Genomic DNA, 22,800 nt, shown 5'->3' on the forward strand with positions numbered 1-22,800 from the left:
TCCTTACTACTTAAATTATTTTTTTAATGGACAGTGAAATCCATTTTCAGCTACAAATTTTTCCTTAATCCCCTTTTCCTTAAAATTCTGATCTCTCAACTGCACTTTGAGTAACACGTAACTAAAAAAACTCTTTTGCCTGCTTTCATCTCCAACAGAAAATTCAGTAAATTCATTGTACAAATCTACAGATTAAGAAAAAAGCCCAGTGTGGCCCAGATGAGTATATATTTGGTCCATAAACACAGGCTCAAGTATTTGTGCAGTGGCTGTTAACTGTATTTTATAATTTTCATATACTTTATTTTATAATATATATATATATATATATATAATATAAATATATATATGTGAATATATAAATCTATATTTATTATTTAAAAATATTTTATATTTTCTTTGGTTTTACTTATTCATTCTCATTCTAAGTAAATGAGTTTATTTTTATTAAGACACATTTAATATATGCTACTTCCATATACCAAATGCAGTCTTCACTATACTATTTATATTTCTAGAAGGCACTCAGTCAAATTTTTGAAGAGAAATTCAAATATATGCTTTGCATTTTAGAAATTCTATGTAATTTAAAGGGTATAAAGATCCAGATATGATTTAGAAAATCTTTTTTACCTTCCTAGAAATTATAAATGAGCTGTCTTAAAAAAAAAAAAAAATCAAACATATTCCATGACAAAATTGCGCATTTTTAGAAATACTTTTCCGGTGCTACCTGTAGATATTGCCAGACATATTTTGTGAATGAGTTTATTTTTTGCCAGTTAGTCACTGTGGCCAACAGCCAAACTCCTACCCAAATGCTCACTCACTCCTTCCCTCCTTCACTGGGACAAGGGAAAAAAAATAGGAAGAATAGGAATCAGACAGGTTTTGGCTCAAGCTAAAAAGATAAGATTGCCTACCAATTATCCTCGCGGACAAAACAGACTCAATTTGGGGAAAATTAATTTACTACCACTGAGAATAGATTCAGGTAGTGAAAAACTACCTGAAAAAAAAAATTCTAAAGCAACACCTTTCTTTCTCCCTTTTCCAGGCTTAACTTCACTCCTTCATTCCCAAACCCTCTACCACGTCCCTGAGAGGAACAAGTGTTTGTGGGTGGTGATCGTCAGTATATAGCAGTTTCTTTTTGCTGCTCCTTTCTCCTTATTCTTCTCCTCTGCTCTGTAATGGGCTCTCCATGGGTGGCAGTTCCTCTAGGAACATCCATCATGCATGGTTCTCCATGGGCTGCAGGGAACATCAGCTCCAGCACCTGGAACACCTCCTCCCCTGATGCCCATGGTATTCACAGGGCTGTTTCTCTCTCTCTCTCTCTTTTTTTTTTTTTTTTTATCTCATTCCTCTCTCTAACATTTTGTCCCTACTGAACACGCTTTGCCAGAGCTGCCCCCATAGTGGCTGTGGGGCCTGGCCATGCCCTGCATGGGGCCATAGGAGCTGCCTGGAACCGGCTGTGCCCAGCATGAGGCAGCCCTGGCCTTGCCTCACACAGCGCCCGTGTGGTCCCCTGCTACCAGTACATTCAGAATGATGCCCAGTGTACTCATCTTGATAGGATGGAGGAGAATAGTTCTAAGAGAGTTATTGCAGTTTCTGTAGGGTTTCACACATTTTGGAGTCCTATACTTTCCATATCATCCATGTCTGTACCTTTTTCAGGCACAGAAGACACAGCCATTAACTTGCATCACATACATTTTAAGATCAAGGAGTTCCATCAAGCATGCCAGATGCCAGCTTCATCTATGGCAGGGTCTAGACATGAAAGTACCCTCCTTTCAGACAGTGACCAAAGCAGCCCCCTGTTCCTTCTGCGTTCACCCAGAAATGGTAGAATTCAGCACCGTTTTCTTTAGTTAGTGAAAAAGAGCAAGGAAATCCGTGAATGGAAAGAACTTTACACTAGCTTTTCATTCAAGGCCTCAAAATGTACTTTACTATTTAAAGGGATTTTTAAAAAATCCTGGGATTAAGAAAGTTGCTGTCTCAAATACCATGTCAGTCAGCATTAGCTGTGGCATTATTTTAGACAAACTAAGAATTTGAATAGAAGTATTTATCTTCTAATGTCATATTCCCAAGGCTACTGAAAGTAATTACATATTGTATCATGCAAGGCCATGAACTTTACAGGGCTGGCTTTCCTCTGCCATATGAACCGTATAGCACCTAAGAACTGCTGTTGCTTCCAAGGTGGAAGGTGTTGCCTGCAATAGCTGTATTTAATATTAAAACTCTAAAAAAGGAATTAGAAATGTAATTTCAAGTGCAACCATTTCTTTTAGCTAAAATTTAGAATCTTTCCAAAAGCATCCCCTACTGACTTTCAACCCTCATAAAAAAAAAAAAAGTCTATATAATGCCCTTTTTGATAGTACTCAAAGAAGTCAAATAAAAAATATTATTTTTATTCTGTGTGTACAATTAAGTATTTTGCACCTCCACACATGTAAATCAGAAGGATGTTGGTCAAAGTTGCACACAATTAAAAGATTTTGTTCACAGAACATTAAAATGGTAGGAAACTTTGGACTACAGTTCTTATAAATATTAGATCAATCTTGTACTGCTGTCACAAGCTAATAAATCTCAGTTTAAATTTATGATGTGGAACTTTTTTTTTTTTTTTTTTTTTTTTTTACATACTGGCAACATATCACAAATATCTAATTGATTATAAAGAGAAAAAAAAAAGAGGGATATCAAAAAGAAAAATTGTGCCTTCAGTGGAACAGATTGAAAGAATATTTTTCTGGGTCTGAAAGACAAGAAAGCTTTCTGGGCTTCTTTCCTCTATATAATGTAGTGCTGTTGACTACAACCATAAACAACATGAACCATGAACTACAAACATATTACAGTATTGCACAAAAAGACATAAGTATGACAGTGTTGAAAACTTGTCTCTGTGTAGATTCCATATAGATTCAGGCTTTACTCCTACACAAAATGATCTCATTGTTTGCAAATACTTTGCTATCAGGAATACCATATTTTATTGTATATTCATAACTTTGAAATACATGCAGGAAATCACATTACTCCAAGGGAGTCAAGAAATATAAAAGTTAATAATCATAGATTATAACTGATCTCTAGCTCAGGCAACAGCAAGTAGATGCATCGTAATTCCCAAGAGGAAGGAATATTCAGATGAAAGCCATTGCAGTAACTCTTACTCTTTTATTCTGTTCTCATGTAGTAGTCAAAGAAGGAATTCCATCACTCTCAGAAACAGTTTCCAGTATATAAATCAAAATAATTACGAAGAACAAAACGTTTTCCTTCAGGAAATTTCCCACTCTGACCTAAAAGGGGAAAAAAAATCAAAGCTGGTTTCACCTTCATGGGACTCTGATCCTATGCTGTGGGTAAACCAGCTGTGCTTAAGCTAAAGCCAAATTTCCATAGCAGTGCCACCTCAAATGCATTAGAGAGGATTCCATTTTTTACTGAGGTTGTTTGCTGCATGTTTGGCTGAATATACTATTATCTGCTCTATAAAAGGCTGGAGTTGTATTTGTCAGGTTAGCGTTTCTGGAAAAACTCCTATCATTTTTCTTTTTTTACAGGTGATTGTTTAGCATAGTGGACCACAATCCCAGAAGAGTGTATGTTTATTTGCACATCTCTTGCATTCATATACAATCATATTGGTATACATAAAACTGAAGTGGCTGCACATGTAATAGAAATAATCAGCTTTTGAGCTGGCAGATAACTGCAGCAGGTAGATGCTGAAATAGTTCTGCTGTATCCCATTGTGGAGGACCGAAATTAGCTATATAAATGGCATACGCCTTTGCAAGTATTCTCTTAAGAATATTGTCCCTAAGGCTAGGTCTGTAGTAGTAGCACCAGCAGATGCAATATCATTAATAATGTTTATTTGTTAGGAGAGTTTTTGGTGTTGCTTTGGTCTTTGCCAACTAGCTCTTCCCCAGACTTTTACTGGGCAAGGTGGATCTGGATAGGACACATCAGGCAGGACACAATGCTCCCAGCGAATGCTATGGATGAGGACTGTAGCTAAAGGGTATCAAACTAAAAGTCACCATCTGATTTCTTCTGATGGCTTACATAGTAATTCTGACATATGACCGGTTCTTCACAGCACATCACTTCAAATATACCATTACACCTATACCATTAAAGATAGACATGTTAAAGCAATTTGGTAAACAAAAACCTAAACTCTGAATCACTTCCACAACACAAATAAATAAAAACAAAAAGATATAAAATACATTGTCAAAGGAAGAAGCTCATTAGTTTCTGGATGTATGGTCTAAAAACTGCTTAGGTAAAAGCAATTATTTTAAATGGCTTTATGGAGAAAGAAGGCGTGCCATGCCCCTGCCTTCAAGGCTAGGGCAGAGATCTTAGTTTATTTAATAGCATAGACATAAATTATTTATCTGTGCATGAAATACCTATTTTGAATTTACATACAGACATCTCATTTGCATTTAAGTTTGGAAATACTAATTTGTGTTAGCTGCATAATGCACTTTGCTGTGAAGGTCTCAGAGCTGGTTCAACTGGAGCTGCTGTATTCAGAGAAGCAATGCTTTGCAGAAACAAGAGTTTCTCAGAGCACTAAGGTCTAGAATTTTGCTCCCTAGCTAACAAACCCTGGCTTTCCAGAGTGCCAGCTGGTTTGGATTTGGTGCCACACCAGCTTGGCTACACTGCTTGTGGATCAGGTGATACCTTCATTGGACTTGTTCCAGAATATCTGCTGCAGTTGTGCTCTGACAGACAGTGTTAATACTCCTCTGAGTCCTTCATCTACTGCTAAAGCTCATGGTCATGTTCATTGTTAGAAATCAGATAATACATTAGATGGACCACCAGTGTGATCGGTTATGGCAATTCCTACACTTGGTTTTATCTGTAGAAACAGTAAGTGCTGAATTTTAATGAGGAAGAGATTAAAAATACATGGCATTTTATTACTTCTCATTAACTTCACTTTACAGATAAAAGGTTCAGTATGGGCCATGTGCTTTCTGATTGCTGGGCAGAAAGCATGAACAAAGTAAAATAACTTTGGGGAGTAAGAACAGAGGAAAAGAAACTGAAACAAGAGCAAAAGAAGCAATAAAAATCTTGATGCAACTGCATAGGCAGTGAAAGCTATTGCCCCTTAGTTACTGTGTCATGGAATGAAAAGCTAAAGCTAATCCCCTTAGCTTTCCTACGTGAAAGTGGAATCCAAAACTAATCCTTTTATAGTAGCTATACCACATGAAATGGGGTGTTTAAACAAATTCCCTTAATCATCATGGCAAGAATCAGGGAACTGAAGTCAATCCCCTTAGCTATTCTGCAAGAAACAGAGAAGCAACCAATCTCCTTAGTTATGCTAGGGTTAAAAATGAACTCTATCAGCCTTTGAAACTATTTTGATATAAAATTATTAGTACCATGCTTCTGACATACCAAGACCCAATGTGAATACACAGTAACATCTATGGTACAATAAGTTGAACACTGATAGTCAAATGTTATGGTGTAAATTATGTATCTAATACCACTTTATCATTTTCTAGTTGTAAGCATACTACAAGAATGTGTACTCATAGCTGAGAGGCAAAAGAAAATGTTTGAGCTCTTCTTTAAGTAAAATTAAAAAATTAGGAGTATTCTTCATAACATTAAAAGCTGACAAAAACTACTAACAGACGTGATTAGAATTGTTTGAACAAGGTGATATTAAACATATCACATTATTTAGCTTTGTGTCTGTTAACATTCACTTTACTTTTTTTCTACTTATTCTGCAGTGTCCAGTTTTTTAATACTACTAATCAAATTCAAAAGAAACATTAATAGAACTCTTAAAAAATAACTGTTACCAGTTGAAGTCACACATATTTGTTCCATTTACTGATAGTTTTGTTTAGTTCTTCAATCTTGCTCATTTGTTTTTTTTTAAGCAGATTGTTTGATAAGAGCTTTCCCCTACAGTATGATACCAGAGGCAGATCACCTATCCCTTCATCTTCTCTCAGTGTGTACAGTGGAAAAATTTTGGTTGTTTCTAAAACACAGGGGATAGTCAAGCCTCCAGAAATACAAAATTAAATATGTACTATTTTGCCAAGTGAGACCATCTATTTCTGTTCACTTCAAGGTTATATGCTTAATGCAAAACATCAGCTAGAATATCTGCATCCTTCAAATGCTGTTCTACATCTCAACAGCACTTGTGATCTTTCAATTTATTTCTGCAAGTCATGCATTATGTTTTAAACTCTTCAGAAGGGATTCTTTTGATTAAATACAATAGAGGAGGATTATCCTTTTAAATCTGAAATATAGGTATAATTATTATTCATAAATGCCTGGATTTTCTACTTCTTTTTTTTTTTTTTTTTTTTTCCCTCCCTCCATAGAATTGTGATTCTTAAAAAGAATCCAGTTTTCTTATTAGCAGTCAATAAACATATCTACAAACAGCCTGTTTTCCACTTTGTAAAGTAGCTTATTAGGATTATGTGAACAGTTTCCAATCCTGCTATAGAGGCCTCTATACTTGCTTGGATCCTTTTGCAGGATATGTACATTAAATCACGAGTGCAAATGACTATGTAAAGTATCTCTTCTTAAATCTGAATTTTCAATTCTTAATATTTTGGACTGGCAAGCGCTGCACATTTTAAATGTTGACTGTTCCTTAAAGAAGAGATTTCAAGCTCAAGCATTCTACTGGAGGTTAAGAAACAGACATCTACTGGCAGAGAGAGCAAAACTGAGAAGAATTTCTACAGCATTGGGTGTTCAGTTCATCTGGAATAATTTTTTCAGTAGTAGTCTAAGACTAGGGTTTACCACTTCAGTGTTTATACTGAGAAGTATAGGAGGGCCAGGGTCTCATCCCAGCCTTGAGTGTATAGAAGATTTGTCTTAGAAATGGCAAGTAGGATCATTGCAAAGCAGCAAAGAGGTCAACAGGCAAGGAGTGTGCGCAATCCAACACTACTCTACTATTGCTTCTTGACTCTCCTTTAGCTAGCAATATAGCATAGCCTTTATGTTTACTTGAGTTTTTGGCATGAACTCATGGACAAGGAAGGGCACATCACTGAGGAAGCTGGTAAAACAGGGACCTTTTGACAGAAGATAAAATACAGACAAATGAAAAGAACTGGAGTAAAGCAAAGCAGGGAGAAAACTCTGTGTCTGACTCCAAGGAAGAAAATCAAATGTGTGAAGTCCTTGAGGACTGCAACTAACATCGAGATTCCAGACAGTGTCAAAATGGTAGTGATAGAGTCCCTCTTGGCCCACACTTACTCAAAAAGAAATAGAAAAGTCTGTGTCAGCACCAGAAGGGAAAAAAATCTGGGAAGTAGAGCTGTATTTAAGTGTGCCCCAAACAAACTGGTCCTAATTGCTCTAGCAAGATCCATTTGGCGAGAATTCCTACAGAGCAGAAAAACTATTCGTATACAATCCTTCCATCCTTACAACGGTGAAAACCCATGTAAGGCCTTATAATTGAAAGCAATATTGGAATGTAAATGTTTTACTGCAATTTGTAAAGGGTATTATATGTGCACTTAAGTATTTAAAAGAGGCTTGAAAAATGCCTCAAGCTTACAGATTTCTTGACAAATTGGTCACTTTTCTGTAACTTCAAGAAGTAAGTCACTGTGTTAAAATACCAGTAAAATGTTCAAAACCACAGTTTGTTTTTTTGTTTCAATTCCTTTTCTTTTAATTCTAAGTAAGGGCTTCCAATACAAGGTCAGGCTACTGCAAACTCTTAAGAATATATAAATTATTTTACTTTCATTACACATAGAAGATCCACCTTTAGAAATATAATTATTCCTGTCACTAAAATGATAAAAAGAAAGCAACAGTCTGTCAAAACGTTCCCTCAATTACTGAACACAGCATATAAGCAAAAAGCAGCAACTTAGTAAAGAATCTTTGCTGCTGCCACTTTTGTATTTTTCTCTGGGAAAAAAAATACGTTTTGTGGCTTTTAAACAATCCACAGATAATGCTTTTCAGAATACCTAGGTATTTCGCAACCACTTAAGCATTTATGAAAGCATTTCCAATGCACACAGGAATTCCAAGGGGTAGTTCCCATGAGTTCAGTATAGTTGTTCTTAGTCTCTAAAAATACACTGCTTCAAATAAAGAGATGTTCAGTATGCACCTAGTATTTCCATAAATATTGCTTTTATTCTACTTTCTTTTTGTCCTTTCTTTTCCATGATTTTGTAACAAAGGCAACATTCAGTTTGATGTTCTTTATAGCTACATGCTTGTGCAGAGGGAATGCTGAATTATATCACAACAATATTATATTTGATTGGGAATTAAGTGAATTTTTTCATTTCGATTATAAGTGATTTTTTTTTTGAATTTCAAACTATCTAAATACTGGCAAAAACAGTAAAAATTCAACACTGCTGAAAATATATCCCATACTATTTTTAAATCAATCATACTTGCTTCTCCAACTGAGTATGTTTTTCTTTTCAAAATATTTTTTCCCTATAGAAAAGGCAAGAATATGTTAATTTTCACTAAAGTATACTTTCTTTTATTTCTTACTGCTCCTTTTGGTAAACCAAGATATGAAGGTGAAATCTACAGTGTATTAAAAGCTATTTTTCATGCATTGGGTACATAGATGTGCAAACCATGTATGGTATTTTTATTTATTTTAACTTCCAACTAATGTATTTTTGAAAAAAAAGTGTATAGGATTTAGCATATATTTTGTGGGGTTGCACAACAGAAAGAGATAGACATGCTCAACTACTTACAGTGCTTCTCATACTTACAATGGGAAACGTAACAGAAAATATAAATACTGCTACTGCCACTCTGTGCCCTCTTTTGCTATATAATATAAAACATACACTGAAAAATAATCAAATTTCAGTGTGCATTATAATTAAATTACCTGTGTTAGACAAGATACATTACAAATCAGTATCCTAAGAAAATGAAGCAACAGTTTTACATTTGCTATTTGGCAGTTTCCAGGCACTGAGCGTGTGAACTAGTTCTAACCAGAGCACAAACAAGCATTTTTAAGGAAAGAAGGTTTGCATTATAAGTAGCATCAAGGATTCACTGCATCAAGGATTACAAGACTGCCTGCTTTGTTTCCATTTTCTTTATTATATTCCTGGCCCTACTAAAAAGGCACTTTTAACACAAAGTCCTTAATGGTCATAAAAGCATACAGACAAGTAAGAAAGTGAAGAGTAGTTGGTGTTTGAAGGCAGTGGGGGAAGTCTGATCTTGGGCAAAAATAAAGCCTCATTAAATGTCAGACTGCTCCATTATTAAGGTGATTGACTTGAATTTCAGCTATGTGGATTCAACAGGGACTTCACTCCTTTGGTATGTTTCATGTTAAATGTTTGAATAGTCAAAGAAGATGAAGTGGAGATGACAAACTCCTAGTCTGACATTCTAGTGATAGGTTATACTGCTACAAAACCAGTTAAAAACAAAACAAAAGAAAACAAAAATAAACAAACAAACAAAAAACCATAAATATGTTTCTGCTTAGCAGATATAATATAGTAATGATTCCAGTTATGGACAGGAAAATTTACTTTTACTAAGAACATATTTGTACACAATACTATCTAAGTTAAACAAGAATAAAAAATCATCAAAAAGTATATGTCAAATTACTATCATTAAGTTCAGACTTACTATATAGCAGATTTTAAAAAATAATAATTTGGTTGAGCAGTTTAGAGACTACTTCTATCACTTTGCTTTTACAGATTACTATTTAAGAATACAGCTGTTCTCTACTGAACCATTCAAATTTGTTTATAATCCTCATTATACATGCTTTCTTCCAAGTCTTTTTTTTTTTTTTTAATTTACAGCTAATTATATCTCATCATTTAGGCTATGAATGCTTTAGATCTGTGACTGCACAGTGGCAAGAACAAATGGGTCCCAATGTGTTTGCAATATCCAAATAAGAATATGACTATGTTTTGCCAATAGCTATCCTATGTGGAATCTGTAATTAGACGTTTCACACAAAACCAGATGAAAAATAATCAAAATACTGCCCAAGTGTATGAACAAAAGAAAAAGAAAAAAACAGGGTGATAAATATCTCTTCTTCATAGTGCCTGGCATATTTTGTGAATTTAACCATTATAGATGCAATGTGCTCTGGTAACTGTGCATCTGTCGAATAGGTACTCAAATCCCCAGAAGTTACAGCTAGGGTTTTCAGGTTACATATGCACACAAATTAAGATTTTTGACACTAACAGGAAACACAGGTAAAACAAAAAATTTAGGCATGCGTCAAATTACTTGGACATTGGTAGTCACAGGGACATACACTCTTCAAGAAAACCTTTTATGTTCTAAGAGTTGTTCTTAAATGAAACATGAAAGTTGACTCTCAAAGGCAAATCACCTCAGATTACAAACAGTAAATCCTCTAGAAAATCTTTCTTAGTTAACTAGATCTTGGATGTGCCTAATCATTAAATCCCTGCAGATAGATATTAATCTCAAGAAAAATGACCCTTGTCTTACTTCTTATATGGCATGCCTCAAACATCAAAAAGAATTCTAAATAAGGTGTCGCAGAGCATGGGTCTGATGATGTCTAAATTACAGTTCGACTAAGCATTTTTAAATATTTTTCTTAGTGTCATCTCTGTTAATTCCCTATTGTGTGAAAATCTGAATAGTTTCTTTCTTTTCATTCATATCTGTTAAATGTCCTAAAAGCTAAATCCCCAACTTCTATTAAACTTGTTATTAAAACCACCATCTTGGTGACACCTCTGAAATCTGGCTGCTGAGCTTTCATAGGTATAACTACATGTTACAGTTGGACTGCTCTAAGAGAGGGAAAAATTTACGCTTTTGGATGCATTGTTTCTTCTCAGAAATGTTCTCAATTCCTGGTTATAGCTCTTCTTGCTACTGCTACAACATTTATCTATATGGATGTAATTCTCTGTTCCATGAACTGTTCAAAGCTATTTACTTGGTATAAAACACCTTCAGAATGTGAGTCGTTCTTGGTATTAGCATTTTTTTTCTCGTTGACTTTCACATAATTTTAAAATTAAGTATGTGTAGTGGATCGGGCAGGGATGGAGTTAATTTTCTTCATAGCCACCTCTATGGTGCTGTGTTTTAGATTGGTGACCAAAACAGTGTTGATAACACACCAGTGTTTTAATTATTGCTGAACAGTGCTTGCACAGCATCCATGCCTTCTCTATTGCTTACTCTGCACCCTCAAGGAGTAGGCTAGGGTGGGCAAGAGACTGGAAACTGCCCCCAGCTGACTAAAGGGATATCCCATTCTATATAACATCATGCTTAGCAATAAAGCTGGAGGTGAGTTTTCTTCAAAGCAGTCTTAAGAGTCTGGCTGCACATCAGTCTGCTGGTAGGAGGTGGTGAGTCATTGCCTTTTTTTTTTTTTTTTTTTTTTCCCCAGCACTTTTTAAGTGTCTTTATCTTGACCCACGAATTTTTCTCACTTTTGCCCTTCCAGTTCTCTACCCTATCCTATTGGCTGGGAATGAACTAGTAACTACATCAGGACTCAGCTGCCATGGGGTCAACCCACCACAGCATGCCATTAAAGAAGCAATGATGTCTTGAACTGTGATGTCTTGTTCATTAAGTCACAGTTCTCCAACCACATGCCCTTGTCAGACTAGGAACTGATAAATACAATCAAATTTCTTAATTATAGTTTTAAATACCCTAGACTATCTTATTCACCACACAAATGAGCCACAAAATGCCATTGAATAGTGTATCACACAATACACTATTAAAAGTATTTTACAATATTCAAGCACAGATTACAGAAGCTATGAAGTATGACTATATATCATACAGTTTCTTAGTATTTTATTATTATTTTTTTTTTCTCTAATGAGACTATCCAAAGTTAAATTGCTGGGTAAATATTTAGAACACAAAATCATACGGGTTGTTATAAATATTTTGGTCAGGAAAACTCATTCAAAGATCATGTATATTTACACACCTAGGAGCAGGAATACCACTTATACCTAATGAATAGATTACTATGTGTTATAAAGCAGCAATTCTGGTAGACAACTGTGAGTCATGGTGAAGATCAACTGAACATGAGCTCCTAATATTATTACTATAGAGAGAAAGCCTAGTGGGAACTTTTTGATGTTTAAACAGGAGAATAGTAAATAAAAGTGGCATGACAATATGTAACTGTAGAAAATAATGAAATTGACTGTAAAATACTGCATACTTGTGTCCCTACTTTTGAAAAAAAAAGAGTTGCACGCTGATTTGAATTTTGGAGAACAGGAGGAGGAGCAATGAAGGACTTTGTCTACTTAGATACAATATTAGGCTAAGAAGGAAGAATTAAACAGTAGGAAACTTTTTTTTTTTTCTTAACAAGGATTTAATTAATTAATGGAATAAATTACCAATGAAAGCTTCTTGATGTCTTTTAAAAATATATACTGTGAAATTCTTGTTATGGGGTTAACACAATGACAATGCTTGAAATCTTCCCGCCTCTGATATAAGGGTGAACTGATACATTGTTCTTTCTGGTCATAAGGAATTTAAATATCTATTGTGTTCTTACACAATACAGTATTAAAAGTGAAGACTAAAAGTACTGATGACATTATAATTCACACTGCTACGTGAACTTTTCACATCAAAGTTGTCCTTAAAATCAATATTGATGTGGCCAGGTGGATATGTAAATACATGTATATCTGTATACAAATACAGATAATTCATCTGGTTTCTATTTCATAGACAAATCCAAGCAACTGCCAACTATAGTTAGGAGACTTTGAATTTCTTTCATCCTATAATCTGTACCATTTATTTGTTATGTTTTAGTACCATGTAGTTCTCTTCTGCTGGTAGATAACAAGATAACATGAAATGCAGAACTAAATTGTAGGCACTGGGTATCACCATATCTACAAAGCACTCCCTATCTTTTTCTTATGATGCCACACTGGTGCCTGAGCATGTTTAATGCACTAACCTCACTTACTGTCTGTTATAAACAGGTTAGTCTTATATTTGAGATACTTGCTCGGGTTTCACTTTATAATACTTTCTTAGCACTCCAACATTTCTTATTTTCCCACGTTATATCCCCTTATACTATATTCTCTTGAGCCTCAAGCTGAACCTGTTATTTGTATTATCACTTCCCACAGCAGTCTTTTTATTTTGCAGCTTTCCTTTAAGTCATCTTCTTTTAGCTTTTATTTAAGTTAACTTGACTTCCTACACAGTTTTCTACTCTTTCTGCATACAAAGACTTCATATGGGAGAGTGTTACTTTTTCTGCCAGTTGCTTTGTTCATTGATAATTTTAATAAGGGAAAGGGCCTAAGCTTCCATCTCTTTCTTTATAAGTGTTTTTATGTGATTTCAAAGGATATCCAGAATATTCTAAAACATAATTAGTCCAGCTAAGAAAATTGATGATAGTTAAAAATCCTGAGTAAGAATCAGAATACTCCGTAGGTATACTGGCCCAATCACAATAAAAGCTAACTCTTAAAAAATAAAGAAGAGTGCAGCTACACTGAAAGAAGTGGTTTGCAGGTTAGTAGTGGAAAACTTCTGTATCAGCTCTGATTACAAACAAAATTAAAAAAAAAAAAAAAGGAGTAGTAAACGAGTAGTGGTATGACAAATACTAGTAAGATGTTCAAGAGCATGTTACCATAAACCCTAGCAATGTCTTCTAATTACTTAAGAAGGAGCTAAAAGTGAATTGTAGACAGATACATATAAATTAAAACAATTATTTTAACAGAGGGTAAAATAATCAGTCTGGTAGAGGGAAAAAAAAATGGTACTTTGATGAGTTCAGTTTCAACAAATCCAGAACAGACAAAAACAAACAAACAAACAAACAAACAAAAAAACCCTGCATATTAGTGACAGTTATTCAAAATCTTAAATGATCACCCAAAGAAAGAAGATATTTAAAATAGACTTACTTCCGTGGATAAATCAATTTTAAAAAATTACAAGGAAGTTGTTCAGATAACTACAGGAACTGGGATTAAAATAGTTTCATCATTTACACAGCTGTCAAATAATGTAGGAAACTTCTAGTAGGCTTTTTACTGCTGAGGCTATACGTTTTCCCTGCAATGATAAGTCAAGGTAGCTTCTGCAAGCTCCTTCCACATGTAAATAATTTCTCATAGCCTTGTGTTATGTGTCACCTTGCCCTTCTTTTGTACTACATTTAAAATATTTTTGGAGTTTATGAAGTGCCTACACAGAAGTGTAAAGTTTTATTGATGTTAGAAGCAAATAAATTCTTCATTATTAATTTTCTTCTTCCAATAAGAACATTTTGTTCCAAATTACCACTTGCAAAGTAGATGTAACTCTTTCAAAATAAAGAGTTCTTAGATTTAAAAAGAAGTATTTATGGTAGACGTTTATCAGCAATAGGCAGGCCCTTATGGCAGTGCTCTCCAATCCATACCAATCCATAACTCACAGGCGGATTTTATTCACAAAATTCTGTTACATTGCTTAATGCAGTGGAAAACTAAAATTAGATAAATAAATTTAAGTGAGAAAGGAAAAACAAGCAAACAGACCAAACCTAGAGTCATCCAAGGCATATTAGCTTATTAGCATTACTGCTAACTGACAAGTGAAAGTTGAGAATCACTACATATCAGTTAGGCTTTCAAGTTTTTTCCTTTCCTTCCTAAATTTCAAAATGGTATTAATTGCTGAAGAAGTGTTTAATCCTGTAAGAAAAAGAGGGGAAGAGGGGGAGGCTAAAAAACAAACAAACAAACAAACAAAAAACCAAGACCTTCTAAGGATCACAGCACCACAGACAGTAGTGAAAAAATCTAACAAATACAATTTAGTTCAGTGAATTGACTCTAGCTGTAACCACGGATAATGGTTCATACGTTCTCAACCAGCCTGCCCACTTGCTCACACTCAAAACCTCTTTTTAAACCTATGAGGGGATTCCTTCCCAGTTTTTGTACAAATCCCAGCAAAACTTCTGCATTTTCAAGGTTACGGAGTAACAGATGAGTAAAGTTCTATCTTCATTCTGAAGCATAGAACAATAAATGGAGTAAGTATCAGGTGGTTCATTATTAAAGCAGAATTTTTATACAGCCTGTCACTGAGAGGCTAAATTGGAACTCAATCAACAAAAGCTGATTCTACTGACCTCAAGGATATTAATGTTTTACAATGCATTTTTGTAGCTCTAAGCACTTAATTTATTACCCAATCAAAATACAAGGAAAAAAAACTGACAAGCAAATAAAGAAAATACGTTTGTAAGAGAAAGTACTGTATTTGAGAACTTGAGAAAGGTTGTACAAACAACTGGGAAGAAAATGAAATAGTAAAATCACATATTGTATTACCAAAGAACGGATAACGCAGTTGAGCATGACTCATCGTTGCAGCTAAATGATGGCACTGCATACAAATGCCACATAAAAAAAAAAACACTGTGTTGTATCTTTGCTTGCTTGGGTAGGTGCCTCTGGAGGTTACCAAAACTGCTGAAAGCTTACAACCTTTTTTTGCATTATGAATATGCTATAAATAGAAAAACTGGGAGGTGAAGGTTAAGGTTCCACAAATTTCAGAAGAATACCTACTTCTAAATTTTTCTTCTACTTCACCCTAGCCTGTTAGTTTAAAATCGCTGAGGCATACTCAATATTACATAAATCCCAAACATTAATATTTCAGTTGCTATTTAATTTAATGGAAACATTCTTTGAGACTGAGTAAGCCCATAAATTAATGACTTCTGTTAATGTCAGTCTCAAGAACACCATCATCCCATTCTTCTACTGCTGAAAATGTTCTAAAGTTAGAGTAGCTTTATAACTATATGTCAAGGACGTTTTTGTTGCACACATAAACACCACACTTACTCTACTTACTCTTACTTTTTGAAAAAATTGTTGATTAAAGTAGCATGTACAATTTACACAGTATCTGAACAAAAGTCTCTATCAAAAGCGCAAACAAACCAAAACCAGTCTCTCTTCAAGAAAAGAATAGGGATAGGATAGGATAGGATAGGATAGGATAGGATAGGATAGGATAGGATAGGATAGGATAGGATAGGATAGGATAGGATATTGTTCAATTGCAAGGGACCTTCAGAGATCATCTAGTCCAACTGTCTGACCTCTTCAGGCATAACCAAATTTAAAGCATATTGTTGAGGGCATTACCCAAATATCTCTTGAACATTGACAGGCATGGGGCATCAACCACCTGTCTAGGAAGCCTGTTTCAGTGTTTGACCACTCTCACAGTAAAGAATTTTTTCCTTATACCTACTCTGAACCCTCCTGATATAGCTTCGTGCCACTCCCATGCATCCTGTCATCAGTGACCAGGGAACAGAGACTGGCGCCTCACTCTATGCTTCTCCTTCTCAGGATGTTGTAGAGAGCAATGAGGCTGCCTCTGAGCGTTCTCTTATCTATATTAGATAAGGACAACCCAGTTGTCCTCAACCTTTCCTCATGGGACATGCCTTCCAGCTCTTTCACCAGTGCCATTGCGCTCCTCTGGATGCTTGAAGGGTCTTTAACATCCTTTTTATATCATGGGGCCCAGAACCACATGCAATGTTCAAAGTCAGGCTGCACCAAGGCTAAATATAGTGAGCGAATCACCTCTTTTGACCAGCTGACTGTGCTGTATTCAATGCATCCTAAAAAGTGGTTTGCCCTCTTGGCTGTCAGGTCATCATCTGGTATCATGTGAACCTGTTTATCTCACAGCTGGACAATTTGTCTAGAAGGATACCAAGGGGGACTGCATCAAAGGCCTTACTGAAATCCAGAAAGATTACTTCCACTGCCTTTCCTTCATCCACCAACTGGGTGACCTGGTCTCCTTAAATTTTACCTTAATTTTTCAAAAGAATCAGGTAACAACTCACACAAATGCTGGCTTTTTGTTTCTTAGCCTACATACAAAATTGACATGAAGAAGCATATAAATGTAATATTCTGTTAATCACCTAAAACATTTGTAAACTCAATAATCTTCTCACCTTTGTATAAGGTACAGGATCCCACAATAATTTAAATAGAAATAGTTTAGAAATATATTCCACTTTAGTTTTTAATTTTAGTATATTTAATATTTTATAAGCAATGTTACATATTTTAATAGTTGTATGCAATTCTTCAATACGATCAACTACCCAAACCAACAAGTACATTTGCTATATTTTAATGAAGTTTGTCAGAAAGAGACTAACCCAGAAAAATCGGCAAACATTGATTTTAACCAGCACTTCTGCATAACTCTGTGAGAAAAGTCTAATTTCATAGAATTCATTTGTCTCCACTATTTATTTTGCTTTGTTGTTTGTTCCTTCTTTCTGCAGCAGTCCAGCATTGCCACTACCTCCGAGTGCTCACAACAAACTTTACAGGACCAGTACGCTGACCTAAGATATTTTCCTCTGTGAATCTGAGAGAAATGGAGGACCTCATTTGTCAGCATATCCAGTCATCTTCTGCTGTATGTGACCAATGGCTTACAGTCTCTTTCCCAAAGTGCTCATGCTTCTTCCCCAAATCACGTATTCCTCTCATCTGCACAACGCCCCAAAATCTGTTGCAAAGCTTCTTCACTGAAGTGCTCATGAACCTTATATAATTTACAGCTTACATTAATTAATGCATGGTTTAGACACATTTTTTTTTTTGAAGTTCACAGTTACTACCTCTCCATAGTGCATTTATCCAGTCCTTACCTTACCATTTTCACTAGATTTTTCTATTAAATGTCCCAGTAAGCCTTACTCCGTATGTTTTCATCATTCTATAGACTACTTTTCTCCCACACATTTACTCTAGCTACTTTTATTTATTTATTTATTTATTTATTTATTTTTAACAGAATTTTACCTATTGGGAAATTCTCTAATAATTGAATCCCAACTACTGCCTCAAAGGTAAGCTCCTCTTATTCTAGTATGTGCTGCCTGTTCTTAACATGCAGCAAAGGCAATTTCCCCGAAAGCCTCAACATGGTGCAAAAGTAAAGTTAAGAATAGGAATGACCAATCAAAAGAGATGTTTTGTAATAGTTATGTTTTAAATCAACTTTTATTGCCTTTTTATGCTTCTATATTGTGGTTATTGTCACAGGAGTAACTGAAACTTTTAAGAATTTACTGAAAAAAATGAAATTATATCCTGTCTTCTTTTGAAATGCCAGCCTCCTTGTCCAATCCAGTGGGACTTACCACAAAAAGAGAGCAAAATTCTTTGCTGTTTTCTCATCATACTATATGTCATTTTTTTTTTTCTAGAGCAAATAATGCAAAAATACTGTGAGGAATTTAATATATAACAATATTTGCTTTGTCTAGGAGTTCTGAAGGAAAAAAAAACTTTCAGAATTATAACGTAGACTGCACGAGACTGCATACAAAATGAAAAATACGGAAGTATTTATAACAGACTGAAATGTGTCTAGGAATACAATGTACTGAAAAACTCTGAAAAAGAAATCACCATAAAGTTGTGAGTAGGCTGAGATTAAGAAACCTAACATTGCTTGAAATCGCTGAAGGCAAAGACACAGAAGGTATTTTATAAAAATGCGTTATTAAGGTGCTGAGGACAGACAATTTCTACTTCCTTCTGCAATAATTAAAAATGAAACAAGATTTCTCACTCCAAAAAACAGAACTTTCTGTGCTCATTTCAGAGCATCGAGAAATTATGTCATACACAAGAATTAAGAGAGAATGCCGGCTAATATAAAAACACATGACATATGATCTAGAGCTGTACATATAGTGATATTAGTAGCTGATGGGATAGGTGTTAAATGCTCTAATACATTGTATCTTAATTAAAAACTCAAACTTCAAATGCCTCTGATGTTCTGTTAAGTGCACCAACTGGGTGGAAGAAGGACACGGACTCTGCATAGCCTCTGGCAAAGCACTGATGGCTGTACTTCAAAAAGCAGAAATGCACCTCTTCCCCACCCTCATCTAGCCATACCACCTCCAAATATACCAGGTACTTGCAACTCTCTGAGGTCTTGAACACAATGTTAAGTGCCTGACAATCTGTACTAGCAGCACAGTGAAACTGTAAAATGTTAAACTGGAATAGTGAACTTTGACCTAGAACAGTAAGTGGAGGGGAAAAAAATAATATATATATATATATATTTAAATATTTTCTCTACAGGTTTTTACTGGTTTAATGGTATTAACATATTTGTAATGTTCTCCTGATTTAGCAAACCTGATACCTTTTTACCAGATGCTAAAGTCCATATTAATCCTCACTTCAATCATGTTACAAAATCAAAACTTGTTTTTCCTTTTAATTCACAAAAACGCATTCATAAATGCATCCTCCAAAATAAGAACTTTTAATATGTAATTTTATGATATGTAACTGTTAGAATTAGATTTTTAAATGGGATAGATTCCTAAGCAGAAAAGCCAGAGAAGGGCATAGTAATGTGTACTCATGTCATTCTTGCATCTGTTCTTCCTGTTATTACAACACAGGCTGCTCCAGTCCTGAGAATAACTAAAATCTTTCCTGTGAGTCCATACTACATGAATATTCACTCAGTTATAACAGTCATTCACTTTAGTACTGTTGGAACGCCAAATTCAAGACAATAAAGCTAAAATAGTGAGTGACTTACCCCATTTAAAGGAAATGTTTTCCATCCTAGTTCTCCAAGGGCAGCTGTAGTATCAAGCAACACAACTGAAAGTGGAAAAAGAAATGATATGTTTGTGGTGTTGTTTTGATTAGACATATACAAGTATAAAGTATAGCAAAGTATAAACCAATATGAACTGAACTAGACATATCAGCCAGGTACATCTGCTTAAAGCTATTAAAGCTTTAATATTAAAGCTTCAATGAAAGCATTGGAGTATGAATATTCCAATACAATAAAAACATTTAAGCTTTTGAGGTTTACATTTCATTATCACGTGTCTCAGAAAATTTCACTCATACAAAAACTAAATCTTTTGCTGAAAGCATTGCCAAATCACAACATGTTACTGATGCCTCATCATTCAATGGTACCTGAATAAGCAAGCATGATTTTGCAATCCTTTGCCTGGAAATCTAGAAAGCCTACATGTGGAGTTGGGTATTAAAGCCAAGAAAATAAGGAAAAACATCTTCAAAAGAAATACATGTGAAAAAAAAAACACCATAAACTTTCAAGAAATAAATGCAATTTATACAATGCACAAGTTGTATAATTCAGAACAGAAAGACTAACAACTTTGGAGTGGGTATTTTAGCTGGAGTATCATAATGCTGAAAGTTGTTATAATTATTTTGCAGATCTTCTGCCTTTTTTTTTTTAATATATGACAGAATGTGCATGATTGTATATTACAAAATACTTCTGCACTATTCTAATATGTTAAATTACATTATAATCATATCTCTATTCCTGTCAGTAACAATGCAAAAATTATACAGAACACAGCTCATAGCAATAAAGAAGCTGGCTGTAAACTAAATACGTAGTACATGAGACATCATACCTATGTGTACTACTGCCCTCTAATGGAATTGTTTAATCTGACCCTCTAATCTAATTTAAAAAATGTAAATTATGATTTAACATAAAATTAAGTATAGTATAGTGCAGCTGATTTTAATTGTCAAGTTACTATGTTTTGAAGGCTCAGTTCCTCCTTACAGCCCACAAATACCCATTCTCCTTCTGATAGCTAAATGATGGAGAAAAATTAAGCTATTAGTCTGGAACATGATACCACTTCACATACATTTTGGGGTTTTATGCTGTTGCACATTATCTTCCACCTTTTATCTGCACATTGATTATTTAGACAATACACTCTACAGCTATCTATAATGTTTCTATAAAGCATTTACATCATTATGAGTAGATGTCAGGTCATGATTTTTTGCCATATGGAATAGATACATCAGCATGCAAACTGTTGGGACTTGCCAGCTTCTTAGATGAAACTTGGCCTAACACCTTCATCTCTTGTATTAGTAGCAGTTAGAGTTCTATATTTGGCTGTATGTTGACTTTTAACTTCATATTGAAGTAGCCTTATCAGCAAATTTACAGTCAGGTAAAAAGCTCAACATTAACCAACTAAATTTTTAATGATTTATCTGAAGAAATAAATGACATTTTAAAAAGGATACTCCACAAAGGGGAGGGTTCTACTTCCTGCTTCTTCAATGTTTAACCAGTTTATGAAGCTTTGTGAATAACTCAAAGACAAATTCAACCTTTTATTTTACACACCCTTTTATTTCCAAAATATTGAATCCCAGTCCCCACTAAGACCACTGCCTCTACTGATTACTTACAAAGCTGTGATTTATAGTTGTCGTAGTATTTGTTGTTTACATCAGGCTACCAAACTCTTGTTCCAGAGTCAGAATAGCATCTTCAAATTTGGTTGGTGAAGCATCAGCTTCCTCTATCACCCTCCAAGCAACAATGTAATGGGGATCTGTCACCTCCAAAAAACTTAAGCCAGTGGTTTTTGACATCTCCTTTTCATAGCCAAGACCAAGTACTCAGCTGGTTTCTGAGAATATTTCAGTTCATATAAGGAGTTTGTTTTCTTTCCTCCATGTCTTCCTCCCTATCTCTCAAGCAAACCCAGACATCATGGGCAAATTATAAATATATTTGCTTCTCAACTGAGATTCTATTTTGCTATTTATCAAGTAATATCATGATGAGATTTTAATTCTTTCATACATAATTAAATAAATAAAAAAAAACACTGGAAGTTACTGCAAAACCTATGGACCTGCAGGCAGAAATTGACTCTTGTAAGCAGTGTCAGGGTATAATATGCTGTTTCGCTTTCATGATTTTTGTGGTAGCAGGGCAGTGATTTAATAAATATTGAGGTATTCAAAACTAATACTTCGAAGGAACAAGGACCAAAATACAGGAAGGAAAAGTAATTCATTTCTTCAGTGGAGGTTGAATTAATTAATTCCTTGCCTGAATTAATCCAGTACTACCTGAAAGCTCAAAGTTATATATTAAAAAAAATAAAAAGTGGTGTGAATTCATCACTGAAAGTATGCTAAATTTAAATGTACATGAACCATGTTCTAATATTTCATGTATATATTTACAAAATGATCCCCATCAAATAACTGACTTTACTAAATACAATTTTTGATATATTTTTACCTACTAAGCATCTTTTATGGTCACGTATGCTCACCTATAGCCACCAAATCAGCTAGAAACTCAAACTAGAGAATTCAAACAATCAACCAGCAAATAACCAGAACTAGAACAGCAACACTTTCAAAGTCAGAAATGAAGATCATTAAAATTAAGGCTGCCATTGCAACACGATTCCTATCAAAAGACATAAAAGAATTATGAGTCAAAAATGTGCAAATGATGACAGATCAAGTAAACAGTACATTTATGACAAAGAAATACAAAGCCCTGTAAAGCAGTGAAATCAACAGGAGCTGCAATACAAATGAGGACACAGATAAAGTAATAAAATCCTCACACACTTCAGTGATTTGGAGATATCTACACGATAGACTTCAGTGTGGGACAGATACCCGAGCTAGCTTTAAATGAGGTAATTAAGAAACAGTCTATCCCCAGCAGCACAGACCTGATGGCAGACAAATTTGCACTGCCAAGAAGCTTCCAACTCACAGCTCCTTGGCAGAAAAT

At 34.7% G+C, this 22,800-nt stretch overlaps 1 protein-coding gene across 3 annotated transcripts in view; it reads right to left on the minus strand.

The window, feature by feature from the left end:
* Positions 1-22,800, minus strand: part of EPHA6 (EPH receptor A6) — a 516,782-nt gene that overhangs the window by 460,977 nt on the left and 33,005 nt on the right. For all 3 annotated transcript variants that reach the window (XM_084506721.1, XM_084506720.1, XM_084506719.1), the window contains exon 2: positions 19,768-19,832. In XM_084506721.1, the coding sequence (XP_084362847.1) occupies positions 19,768-19,832 (65 nt within the window). The remainder of the gene's footprint in view (positions 1-19,767; positions 19,833-22,800) is intronic.

This window comes from Aythya ferina, assembly GCF_964211825.1.
Source record: "Aythya ferina genome assembly, chromosome: 1".
Lineage (NCBI taxonomy): Eukaryota > Metazoa > Chordata > Aves > Anseriformes > Anatidae > Aythya > Aythya ferina.